This window comes from Apodemus sylvaticus, chromosome 5 (assembly GCF_947179515.1).
Source record: "Apodemus sylvaticus chromosome 5, mApoSyl1.1, whole genome shotgun sequence".
Classification (NCBI taxonomy): Eukaryota; Metazoa; Chordata; class Mammalia; order Rodentia; family Muridae; genus Apodemus; species Apodemus sylvaticus.
In genome coordinates, this window is record NC_067476.1 from 137,875,125 (window position 1) to 137,888,741 (window position 13,617).

The window sequence follows — 13,617 nt, forward strand, 5'->3', positions numbered from 1 at the left end:
GTTAGGCTGAGTCAAACCGAATAGATTAGCTAGCATGGCGCGCACTGGCTGAGCACTCACAGAATAGAAGCCTGGCTCTCAGCTTTGCTGGGATCAAATCCAGCCCTTGGTGTGCTAGGCAAGCGCTTGACCTCTGAGCTGCACCCCAGCCCTGTTGTGAGTGAGCCTTTCACTTGGGCGAGGGTTGTCTCCATGCTGCTCTCTGCTGACTGGAAGGCCACCACTTTATGGTATTTCCTCAGCTCTTGAGCCGCGTAGACTTTCGGCTTCTTTAACTCCTGCACTCTGTCAAGGATGCTTACCGGGATGTCTGTGACTAGTTGGTTTGAGGAGCACTAGAGGGAGTCAGTCTTTTATTTTTTATTTCTTCTGTTCAAGAAGCGTACCTGGTGTTGTTATCTGGGTTGGACATAGCAGCGGCCATCTTGAGGCAGAGTAGTTGTGACATTGGGGATATCTTCCCAAGTTTGGCTTATTAAGATTCTCAGAGTGAGCTAGGAGGTTTTGGTAGGGTCTTGAGACTCCTTCCCTTCCCAGAGAGTCCAAGTGCCACTATGTCAGAGGCAAACAGTTGTCTGTTGTGTAGGGTGGCATTTCTCTTTGATGTAGCTACCTGTGAGGGAACCATGCTCCTATAAATAGTTCCAGTAAGAAAGAAAGAAAGAGAGAAAGAGAAAGAAAAAGGAAAGGAAAGGAAAAGAAAGGAAAGAAATGATCTAAAACATAACTAGACAGGATTGAAGAGGGGGTCAGTGTTAGAGCTGTTGCTGCTTTTCTAGATGACCCAGGCTGGGTTCCCACCACCATGTTATATGGTTCACAACCATCTCTAACTCCAGTTCAATGGATCTGACACCCTCTGTTCTCTGTAGGCACTTGCATGGACATAGTACATATAATCTCATACAGGAAAACACACATACATATAATCAGTCAATCAATCTTTTTTAAAAAAAGATTTATTTATTTTTATGTATTTGAATACACTATGGCTGTATTCAGACACACGAGAAGAGGGCATCAGATCTCATTACAGATGGTTGTGAGCCACCATGTGGTTGCTGGGAATTGGACTCAGGACCTCTGAAAGAGCAGTCAGTGCTCTTAAACACTGAGCCATCTCTCCAGTTCTCAATCAATCTTTAAAACATAGAAAATAGGGCTGGAGAGATGGCTCAGCACTTAAGAGCACTGACTGCTCTTCTGAAGGTCCTGAGTTCAAATCCCAGCAACCACATGGTGGCTCACAACCATCTGTAACAAGATCTGAGCCCTCTTCTGGTGTGCCTGACGATGGCTACAGTGTGCTTACATATAACAATAAATATATCTTAAAAAAAAGGCATAGCCAATAACTAAAATGTCTGCAGTAATTCCTCAACCTACCAGTAAATTAACTCTAATGCACTATGGCAAAGGCTGGAGATTTGGGTTTCAGTGATGTAACCTCTGTAAAGGAGGAAGAAGAGAAAAGGCTCCATGCATTTGTCCTCTTAAAGATCATGCAGACTTCCATGAATTCGAGGCCAGCCTGGTCTGCAGAGCTGCAGGACACCTGAGGCTGTACAAAGAAACCCTGTCCCAGGGGGACAGATAGATAGATAGAGGGGAGGGAGGGAGGGAGGGAGGGGGAGAGACAGACAGAGAGAGACAGAGAGAGAGAGAACAGGAAGTAGGGAAGGAGAGAAAAGAAAGCTGGGAAGAGTTGGAGGATGGGAAAGAATATATATATATTCTTTATTTATTGTTGTTTATTTATTGATAATTTATTGTTATCTTATATACATTACAAAATTATATCTTATATATATTACAAAATTCTAAAAGAATAAACAAACCAAAAGCCCTCTGAGGCGTTCCTGTTTCAAACATTGGGATTCTGAAAGGTGTGTCCACTAACCTTTCTCAAGCTCTAGTCTTGAATAACCTTGTCTCTCTCTCCACTGTGATGCTCACTCACTTTTTTTTTTTTTTTGAGACAGGGTTTCTCTGTGTAGCCCTGGCTATCCTGGAACTCACTCTGTAGACCAGGCTGGCCTCGAACTCAGAAATCTGCCTGCCTCTGCCTCCCTAGTGCTGGGATTAAAGGCGTGTGCCACCACCGTCCGGCTTGGTCACTCACTATTGATAGCCCACTTGACACAATCTAACATCATTTCAGAAAGCTGTCTTAATGGGGAATTATCTAGATCAGGTTGGCCTGTGAACCTGTCCATGGGAGATTGTCTTATTATGTTAATTGATGTGGGAAGACCCAACGAAAAAGTGGGTAGCACCGTTCCCTGGGTTAGGGACTGCAGTATGCAAGAGCAGGCATGCATGCATGCGTTTCCCTATCTTCCTTGACTAGGATAGATATGGTCACTGCTTCAGGCTCCTGCCTTGATCTTCTTGTTCTCATGGGCTGTAACTCAAGCTAGAAGCCCCAGTCTTCTGATTTTTTCTAGTTTTTGGTAGAAGCAATGGGTAGCAGAGTCTCTACCTCTGGTAATGGCTCCCTTGGTTTTTTTTTTTCTTTTTTTCTTTTTGGTTTTTTGAATTTGTTTTTTTTGAGACAGGGTTTCTCTGTATAGCCCTGGCTGCCCTGGAACTCACTCTGTAGACCAGGCTGGCCTCTAACTCAGAAATCTGCCTGCCTCTGCCTCCCAGAGTGCTGGGATTACAGGCATGCGCCACCACTGCCCGGCTTCCTTGGTATTTGTATGTACAAATCTCATCAAATAGTACAAATGAAACACATGCAGGTGTTTGTATGTCCATGACACTGCTGTAAAGCTTTCCAAAGACTGGGATCGAGGGCCATGCCATGGTCGTGTGGACAAAGAAAGGAGGTGTGGTCTGAGATTGCTAAATTCTGACGTGTACCCAAACATTGGCATCTTCAGTAACTAATGAATAAGTTGATGGTAACATATGGATAAGTGGTTCAAGGTCACACAGGTAAAAATGGTCAGAATAACTTCTGTACTGATAATGATACTGTTTCAGACATGTTACGCTAAGGAAAATGTTATTCAAATGAACTTCATCAGCTTCTGTTTTCTCTGTGCTCTGGTTTGCATAGGGGCCTTTCCCCCAGATCAATGATAAGAGAAAATATGTCTCGTCCATTGCTCCAGGAAGAGTCCATCAAATGAGCACTTGCTGAGCCAGAGCTTGCCTTCTCCTGGCATCTAAACTTAAAAATTCATCCCTCTGTATCTCAGTCCTCTGGGGACTCCCGGAAAGAATTGGTAACATTACACAAACTGGAAGCGCCAATGGTGTTTATTGTATTTCTGGTTACAGAACAGTTATGTCTTATTTTAATGCCTGTGGAGATAGAGAGGGGCCTGATGCCTCAGGAGAAAGACCTGCTACCCACTAATCTGCTTCCCCACTGCATGGGGGTGCTGGCCGTGTGGAAGGGATCCAGGCTGGGGCTAAGGGGCAGCATTGGCAGAATCCCTGCTTTGTTCGGTGTGCCTCTCATTGGAAGCAGTATCGCCCATGTGGCGTCTCCTGGTCCTGGTGGTGACAGACTTCACGGGTAAGTCGTCTGGGTTGACAGCAGAGTTGGTATCGGGCAAAAGGTTCTTGGCAGCTCGGCTTTGGGGGGGTGCCACCAAAGCCTGCTTTCTTTTCATCTCCTCTGTAGATTTTTTTTCCATCCTCATCATCTCCACTATGTTGTCATCGGGTATGTGGGGTATTTCTTGTCGAAGGTAGCTTTTAATCAGTTCTGTCACTTTGGGGCCCATACAGCATTTTTTGGCTTTGCAGTTCCGCATCTGGCTTTCCTCAGGGAGGCAGCTGTCTTTGCATTTCCCGAAGCCCATTAAACATCTTTTCACGGCCAATTCTGCATGAGGGGGAGAGAGAGAGAGAGAGAGAAACCACTGGGCCAGGGTTAATCATTAGAGGTGATGTTCGGACTGCTGGTAGGAGGGGATTCGAGTGAGAGGTGCTTGCCAGCCTTTGGGGACAGTGTTTGATGATGGTGGTGCCTCAGAGAAGATCTGGAGCCTATAATAAATGTCTTGTTTAGTCTCCTGTTCTTGAGTAACCTTAGAAATGGTATCACATGCCTTTAATCTCAACACTTGGGAGGCAAAGACAGGCAGATTTCTGTGAGTTTGGGGCCAGTCTAGACTATACAGAAGAGTTCCAGGCTAGCCAGGGCTACACAGTGAAACTTTGTTTCAAATTTACAAACATTCAATAATGAGATAGAGAGATAACTCAGTTAATAAAGTGTTCTCTACAGAAGCACCTAGGGAAGTGACTTCAATTCTAAGAATCTAAATAGAAAAGACAGGTGTGGTAGCACGTTCGGGACGGCAGGGATGGACAGACAAGTCCCTAGGGCTCACTGGCCAGCTGGCATAACCTGATTGATGAGCCGCAAGCCAATGAGAGATCCTGTCTCAAAAAACAAAATGAATGAGTCAGCTATGGTGGCACACACCTTTAATCCTAGCACTTGGGAGGCAGAGGCAAGTGGATCTCTGTGAGTCTGAGGCCAGCCTGGATTATGTAGAAAGTTCCAGGCCAACCAGGGACACAGAGTGAATCCTTGTCTCAAGAAAAGCAGAAAACAACAAAAACAAGGTGAATGGTAACGGAGGAAAGACACCTGAGTTTGTCTTCTGGCTTCTGGCACAAGAGTGTGGGTATGCGTCTTGGTTTCAGAATGGCATCTCCATCCTTCCCTCTCTCCCTTCTCTCCTTCCTTCCATCCTCCCTCCCATCTTCCCCTCTCTCTGTCTCTTCCCCACTTCTCTTTCCTCCCTCCCTCCTCCCTTCCATCTTCCTTTTCCTTCCTTCCTTCCTTCCTCTTCCTCCTCTCCCTCTCCCCTCTCTCCCTCTTCCCCTCCCTCTCCCCTCCCTCTTCCCTTCCTCTCCCCCTCCTTCCTTCCCTCCTTCCCTCCCTCCTTCCTCCCTTCCCTCCCTCCCTTTTTCCCTCCCTCCCTCTCTCTCTCTCCCTCTCTCCCTCCTCCCTTTCCCTCCCTCCCCCCCTCCCTTCCTCCCTTTCTTCCCTTCTGTTTGGTGGCACTGTGGCTTTGAAGGCAGGACTTCGTGGCACCCACTCTCTCACTAAACTACATTTTTGACCTCTAATCTTGCATCCTCTACACCAGCAGAGCCTCCCATCCCCCTCTGTAATCCCTATTAAAACACCAATGTCAGTAAAAACAATCCAAGAAAGAATAGTGGTTATTATGTTAACATGTGCTACATTAGTGAGTTCAGTGGGATTTTGGCATCTGTGAACAAAGTGTGCCCATCAGAGCAAGCCTCCCTTTGTCCAGCCTGGGTAGTCACTGGTATATATTCAGGTGGGCTATTTCTTCTCTTCTGCCTAAGACAGCATGTAGTAATCTCCTTTCTGTGTGGTCACAGCGAAGAACGGAATGACCATTTTCAAGAGAGAAGTGGAGTTGGGGCTTACGTTGAGTGGAATAAACCAAGAAAGAATTCTAAAACAGAATTAACAAGGTGTTCAGGAGCATTGTCTTTTCTGAAGCCTGTTGTCTTTGACCTCTGTCAATCACTAGCCCTATGCTTCTGGGGGCATTTCTCACGTCTTCGGACCCTCTGCATCAGAGACCTTATTCGTTCATGTAGCTCCAGCTTCGTCGGCATTAACCTAACGCATGTGTTGTCATCTCCAGCTAGTTTCCCACTGTTCCTAGACACTCGTCTTCATCTGCTCAATGTTCCACCCCAAAGTGGCACTGTTTTTTCTTAACTAAGAAATCTTTTCTTTCTTTGTTACCTACCTTAATAATTTACTGACTGTATGGAAATTAGAGGTAATTTATTTAGCAGCAGATAATTTCCAAAGGTTACAGCCCCTGTGAGAACCCGTACAAGGTTGAGTCTGTCAGCATCCTGCTGTGGAAGGGAAAGGGTTTCAAGAGGCCTCGCCCCTTCCTGAGGGTCTTTATGTGACTGATGATGTTGTGATTATATAAAGAGATATTAAGATATGTTCTATGGGGGATGTGGTGAGGTGTGGGGGAAGGGGATGGCTCAGCAGGGCCATGCCAAGGCACCCCTTCTCCCTGAGGGACCAGCCACATGATGGTAGAGCATAGAATAGAGTTTATATAGGGCATGGGGAGCGGAGTTAAGAGAATAATAGAGGCAGAGAAAGGCAGAGAGAAGGAGAGAGTAGAGAAGTAGAGGCTGGCCATAACCACGTGGAGAGAGGGGGAAAGGGAATGGAGAGGGGGAGCAAGGGGGCAAGGGGCAAGAGAGCAAGAGTAAGAGAGCTCTTGAGAGGAGGGGGTGGCCCCTCTTATAGTGGGCCCAGGTAACTGTGGGGGTAGAGTCCAGACAGATGATGATTGGGGAAAAGAGATACTTTCTTCAGTGGTGTAGCTACTAATAAGTTGCCCATGCTTCTGAAAGCAACACTAATAAAACTTACTGAGACACACACACACACACACACACACACACACACACACACACAGAAAGACACCAAGTTAGAAAGGGACAGACAGGAGGAGTGGGAATGGGGAATCAGCAGGGTAGGAGGGGGCAAATGGGGGTAGGAATAAATACAATAAAAATACACTGTATATATGAAGATGTCATAATGAATCCGATTATTATATATAATTAATGTGTGTCAATAAAACATAATTCCCAGAGAATGTTTTTGCATATATATTTGTTTTGTCATTTTTTTGTATATCTTCATGTTGTTCTTCCAAAGACCGCAGGACAGACACATTAGAACTGGAAACAGTCACACGGATTTCTCCGCTACATTCATGACAGTTTTGAAGCTGAGCATGGCTAAATGACTTTACTCGAGGACACACAGTAAAGGACACTTTACTGAGGACACTTACCTGCCTGTGTTCCCAACATAAGAACATTATGAACATTTTTGACTTTATTTTCTTTGTCTGACTCATTGTGATTCTTCCAAGTAGCTGGGTATTTCTTGATCATAGGAACAAGCCTTCATCTTTCTCCCTTCTCAAGGAAAGTGGACAGTTCTCTGTTCTGTCATGTGCTATAGTGTGTCCCTAGACACCCTTATGCACTGTAGGAACACTGAGATGGTTTCCAGGAAGACAGAGTCTGAGAGGATTTATAAAAGTCTCCTGGAGAAGCTGATATGGAGACATAGACCTGCTTACTGAATCCTAAAAGTTGTTCTTTTGTTTTGTTTTGTTTTGTTTTACACAGAGGTAAGGATTTCATCCTTTGAGCGCAGAGGTACGTGGAGATTAGACCTTTGCATTAAGAGATGGCTTTAATGGGGGTGTGGAGAAGGCTCAGAGGGTAAAGCACTTGCTCTGTAAGCAGGAGGACCTGAGATGTGGGCCCCAAAGCCCATGTAAAGCCAGATGCAGCGGTGCAGGCATCTGTGATCTCAGTGTTCCTACAGTGCACTGGGAGGTGGGGACAGGAGAATACACAGACCCCCCCCCCCATGGGCCAGATAGCCTGGTGTACACAGCGGCAAACAACAAAAGACTGCCTCAAACAGGATAGATAGGAAGGGCGACACCTGAAGTTGTCTTCTGACTTCCACATGCACCTGCCTGTATGTTCTCTCTCTTGTCATATACCACACTCTATCCTCTCTCTCTCTCTCTCTCTCTCTCTCTCTCTCTCTTTCTCTCTCTCTCTCTCCCTCCTTCTCTCCCTCTCTCTCCCTCCTTCCCTCCCTCTCTCTCTTCCTCCTTCTCTCCCTTCCTCTCTCTCTCTCTCTCTCTCTCTCTCTCTCTCTCTCACACACACACACACACACAGATCTTAGAAATATAAAAGATGGTTTACTTAGAAAGAGAGCTCACAAGACTTGGGCAGAGTTGCAAGCTCAGAGACAGAGCCTATGTAATATGTCAGATAGTTCCTGAACACACAAACAATACCTCACCTTCCCTGTAGCTCTTTGGTGTCCATGAGACACAGTCTAGGGATCGGGTCAGCTCTCCAGCCATCTTTTAGGGGTGGGAGGGGGAATGCCCTCTTTTAGCATCTCTTAGGGGTCCCAGCACCACAGTCAGCTCAATTCTGCTCCCTCACATCCGCCCTCCCTAAACCCTGGAATCCACATTACCTGATTTCACTTGATACTGAAGCACAAGGCTGGCAAAGAGAGGAAAAAGGAACTTCATGGTTGGTCGACAGAAAAGAGCCCAGAGTCCGGGCTAGTGTTCTCGAGCTCTGGACTTTATGGGCCTCTTCATGGCCTTGGGCCATGAGCAGTGAAGTGTAACCAGAAAAGGTCTGTGTGCTGCTCAGGGGAGCTGAATTCCTCTGATTCTGTCTGATAACAGTTTTTTCAGCAAACTTCTATGTGTTGCTATTTTTTGTCTTGAGGGGAACACAATATATCTAAGACAAGAAAAAGAAGATGATCTTTATACTTCTTGTTCTTTTATTTTAAAAGACAAAAAAAACTAAACATGTGTGTCTGTGTGTCTGTGTGTCTGTGTGCAGGTCTGTATGTGTGAGTGCAGTGCCTCTAGAGGCCAGAAGAGGGCCTTGGATCCTCTTAACTGAGTTAAAAGTGGGTGTGAGTGGCCCAACTTGGGTGCTAGGACCAGATCTCTGATTCTCTGCAACACAGAATGAGCTCTAAACCACTGGGACATCTCCCCAGCCCCTCACTTGTTATTAACGCTGGGGCAGAGTAAGCATAAGTTTCAAAATATCTCCAGTCAAAGGAACAGGCTAGGAGGAGATGGACCTGCAGAATAGGTACTTCAGATAAGGAGCTCAGCTTCCAGATAATTCCTGGTCTGCAGACTGATCATGTGCATGCTGAATGGAGCCCAGCACCGGGACTGCTCATGAAGCTTGAGGTAGACCTGGATGGAAATGCGGAAGGACACAGCTACTCTTTGCAGGAAGGGCACACATTCCTCAGGATGATTAATATTAAGTATTATCCACTGTCTGTGCATGGTATTAAAAATGTATGATTAAGGCCAGAAAAATGGCTCAGAGGTTAAAAACATGCACTGCTTTTTGGAACAAGCTAGAAACCCAGGACAACGGAAACTCCCAAGAATCTGAGGGTGACCCTAGCTAAGACATCTAGCACTAGGGGACATAGAGCCTGAAACAGCCACCCCCATAACCAGATAAGACTTCTGGTGGAGGGATGGGGACACCAGCCCAGCCACAAAACCTTCGATCCATAATTTGTCCCGCCTACAAGATGTGCAGGGATAAAGATGGAGCAGAAATTGAGGGAATGGCCAACCGATGACTGGCCCAGCTTGAGACCCATGCCATGAGACCCAAGCCTGACACTAGTAATGACATTCTGCTATACTTGCAGATGGTGCCTAGCATAACTGTCACCTGAGAGGCTTCATACAGCTGTCAATGGAAACCGATGCAGAGACCCTCAGCCAACCATTAGGCAGGGCTTGAGGAATCTTGTGGAAGAGGGAGAGGAAGGATTGAAAGAGACAGAGAGATCAAGGACACTACAAGAAACCCTACAGAATCAACTAGCTGGGCCCATAGAGGCTCACTGACACTGAACTACCAACCAGAGAACATGCATGGGAAGGACGGAGGCCCTCTGTCCATGTGCAACAGATGTGCAGCTTGGTTGGGACTCCTAACAGCAGGACCAGGGTTGTCTCTGACTGCTGCCTGCCTTTGGACCCCTTTCCTCTAACTGGGCTGCCTGTCCAGCCTCGGCAGGAGAAGATGCCCCTAGTCCTACTGCAGCCTGATATGCCACGGCATGCTACTATCCCCTTCTCTGAGGAGAAAGGGAGGGGAGCCTGGGGGAGGGGGTGTGAGAGGGAGGGGCTAGGAGGAGAGGAGGGATGGGAAGTTCAATCAGAATGTAAAGTAAATACATTAATTAATGATAAAAGCTTACATATGTTGTAATCAGGGAAATATATATGAAAAAAATGCATACTGCTCTTCCAGAGGACCCAGGTTCAATTCATCCACATAGCAACTCACAACTGTCAAGAACTCCGCCTCCAGAGCATCCAACACCCTCTCTGACCTCTGTGGGCACCAGGCACACATGCCGTGTGCATATATACATGAGACAAGACACCATACACATAAAATAAATATTAAAAAATAATCACGTGATTATTTTCTCTCCTATTATTTATAATACCCAGAAAAGGGAAGGTACCTAGAAAGCCTTGGTGCAATGGTCTCCATGTTACAGACGAGGGGGTGGAAATAAAGAATATGTTTAGTGGGTTAGAGAGATGGCTCAGTGGTTAAGAGTACTGACTGCTCTTCCGAAGGTCCTGAGTTCAAATCCCAGCAACCACGTGGTGGCTCACAACCATCTGTAATGGGATCGGATGCCCTCCTCTGGTGTGGCTGAAGACAGGTACAGTGTACTTACATGTACTAAATTTAAAAAACAAAGAATATGCTTAGTTTTTCCTGGGGCTCGATGATTGAAGGAACATACCCCAGCTCACTCTCACCCGGGGTCACTCCTGTGCCCAGTGTCCTTGTTTGATGCTCACTCTCTGGAATGAGTTAAACATTTTCTCCCTTTTCTCAGTTATCATGGTGATGCTCCTGACTCAACCGTGCCTCTAACAGATGCTTGGTTGTCTCTGGGACTGAAGACAGCACATCATGAACCGAGTATTCCCTACAAGCTGGGCACGGTGGTTGAAATCCCAGAACTTGGCAGGCCAACGCGGTAGGGTTGTGAGTTTGAGGGCAGTCTGAGCTGTATAGAAAGAGTCTTTCTAAACAGAAAAGAACAGATAAAAAGAAAGACAAAAATCCAGTCAAAGTATAACCCAGGCTGAGGGTACCATCCTTACACACTGCCAACTGCAATTCCATGGAACAGGTTGTAGCCAGGAACAGAGATGAGGACAGAGACAGTGACACAGGGCTTGCAGATCTCGGGGTGATGGCTACATTAGGGTGTCGAGCAGGTTTGGATATTAGGACAGTTGTTGGCTCTCGATAAAGCTTTGTTGGGCTACCCACCATGTATACCCAGCCTCTTGGAATCCCCTTGGCATAACTTCAGCCTACGACTGGGACTTTATGCTGCATTGGAAATCTTAGCCTTCCTGTGATGCTCTGGGAATCTTAGCTTTCTGTTGGACTGGTCCAAGTCTCATAGGCTTCTTAATACAAAGGCAGCAATGGATGCAAAGAAGAAACACGTCCTTCCTCTGTCCCTTCCCTCTCTCCCTTCCTTCAGAATTCCTTCCTCCCTGTCTCCCTTTCTTCTTTTCAGTTTGTGTGTGTGACTCTTGGTTTGTGTGCAGTGCACGCGCGTTTGGGTGGAGGCCATAGGCACTCTGTCGGAGCTTCCCACTGGCCTGGAACTCAGCTCGTAGGCTGGCTGCCCCGAGAGCTCCAGGCACCCGCCTATCTCTGCCTCCCCAAATTATGCATCCACCATGCTTGGCTTTTTTTTAATAACATAGGTTCCGTGTAGGAGTCTGAGTTCAGTCCCCCCAGAAAACTCTGCAAGAGTTTCTCTCCAAGAAACCCAGCTTCCCACCCCATTCTTTGCCGCTTCTCACCTCAGCAGAGGCAGCCACCCTCGTGTCTCTTGTGTGAGACCAGCTGTGCGATGTGGTTCTGTGGTATCTCTTGGATCTCAATTGCCAGGCTGACTTCCCCCTCAGAGCTGTAACACATTCTGGGGATCAAAAACCAGTCCTCATGCTCGCAAGGTAAACATTTCACCAACCAAGCTATCCCTCCAATCCCCAAAGTGGCTCTTTCTTGTCCCCACGGATGTTTGAGTGGCGTGGTCATGAGATGAGCTGAAACCAATGCCGTGGCTTCCGTGTCCTTCATTATCCCTTCTGGGCCCCGAACCCTAAGACTCTGCATCACTGATGTGTTCTGCGTAGGAAAGAAATGATCAGGACACATGTCTACCCCTGTAAACCGCACCACCGCAGGGTCTCCGCTGCGGAAGAAGTGACTCCCCAACACAGTGATGGCAAGTGTCCATAGTCATGCCCACTATTTTTACCTGTTGACAGTGCAGATGGGACGGAGCAGGGGCACTGACTCCCTGCGATCCTGTCGGTGGCATGGAAGATTCACAGCTTGAAGCCTGGAGTCTGGAAGCTCACTCAATTCTAGCTGTGATTCAGGCACTGAGCTAGAAGCTGCCGGAACGTCTCTGCCGGACCTTTCTATGTGGTCCAAGAGTCCCCCAACATGGAGGACAGCGTGAGAACACTTTGTAAGTTGCCCTGGCTCTCTCTCTCTTCTATCGTGTTGGTCACTGTGGTTACAGAAATCAACCAACGTTCAAGCAAGGGACACTGGTGTCACTCTTTCACAATCTTGTTTGTTATTTTAAAAACGATGCTTTTACCCTTTGAAAGTCTCATATATTTATCCAGTGCACACTAATCACATTCACCCATGGCCACCCACTCGTGCTCCCCCTGGGCCCCGCCCTTTCTCCCTCCCAACTTCACATCCTCTTTTTAAAATTCTATTGACATCATTTCTTTTATTATTTTTTTTTTTATTTTATGTAGGCGGGTGTTCTGTCTGCATGTATTTGCATATCCCATGTATGCCTGGTGCCTACAGAGGCCAGGATAGAGCATCAGACTCCTGGAACTGGAGTTACAGATGCTTGTGAGAGGCAATGTAGGTTCTGGAAAATGAACCTGAGACCTTTGGAAGAGCAACTGGTATTCTTAACTACTTATCTAGCTCCTGACATTCTCTCTCTCTCTCTCTCTCTCTCTCTCTCTCTCTCTCTCTCTCTCTCTCTCTCTCTCTCTCTCCCTCTCTCCCTCTCCCTCTCCCTCTCCCTCTTTTTCCCCTTCTCTCTTTTTTCTCTCTTTCTCTCTTTCTTTCTCTCTCTCTCTCTTTCTTTCTTTCGTTCTTTCTTTCTTCCTCCCTCCCTCCCTCCCTCCCTCCCTCCCTCCCTCCCTCCCTCCTTCCCTTCTTTCTTTCTTTCTTTCTTTCTTTCTTTCTTTCTTTCTTTCTTTCTTTCTTTCTTTCTTTCTTTCTCTCTTTCTTTCTTTCTCTTTCCCCCTCCTTCCCCTTCTTTCTCTTTCTCTACCTACCTTCCTTCCTTCCTTCCTTCCTTCCTTCCTTCCTTCCTTCCTTCCTTCCTTCCTTCCTTTTAGAACTGGTGTTTTCACACAGCTCTGACTGTTTTGGAGCTCACTCTGTACACCAGAACAGTCCTAAAGTCACAGAGATCTCCCTGCCCCTGCCCCCTGAGTCCTGGGATCCGAGGCAGGCACTACCACATGGCTAAATCTGTTTTTTGTTTCTTAGTTTTGTTTTTGTTTCTTGAGACAGGTCTCACTATATAGCGTTCGCTGTTCAGGAATTTATTTTTTAATGTGGGCCCTGGGGATTTGAACTCAGGTACTCTTGCTTGCACATCAAATGCTCTTACCCCTGGGCCACCCCCCCATCCAGCCTTTGACACTTTTTCTTAGTGGCATAATGTTAGCTATACATTGTAGTGTGTGTAATACACTCTGGTAACAAATACCCCCAACTTTTTTTTTTTAAATGACAATCAGCTTTGTTATTATTTTTTAAATTTCTACCAAGTATCAAAATACGAGAAAACCACATGTCAGTAATTTTGAGTAAAAAATGGTGTTTCAAAATATGTGGGTAGTTTGGGCTTGGGAGACA

General features: G+C 46.5%; 1 protein-coding gene across 1 annotated transcript; it reads right to left on the bottom strand.

Moving 5' to 3' along the window:
- Positions 1-3,422: 3,422 nt before the first annotated feature.
- Positions 3,423-8,126, bottom strand: Defb129 (defensin beta 129). The gene is made up of 2 exons (XM_052181525.1): positions 8,069-8,126; positions 3,423-3,841 (listed from the first exon to the last, which is right to left on the bottom strand). The coding sequence occupies exons 1-2, from the start codon at positions 8,124-8,126 to the stop codon at positions 3,423-3,425; spliced, it is 477 nt and encodes a 158-aa protein (XP_052037485.1).
- Positions 8,127-13,617: the final 5,491 nt, after the last annotated feature.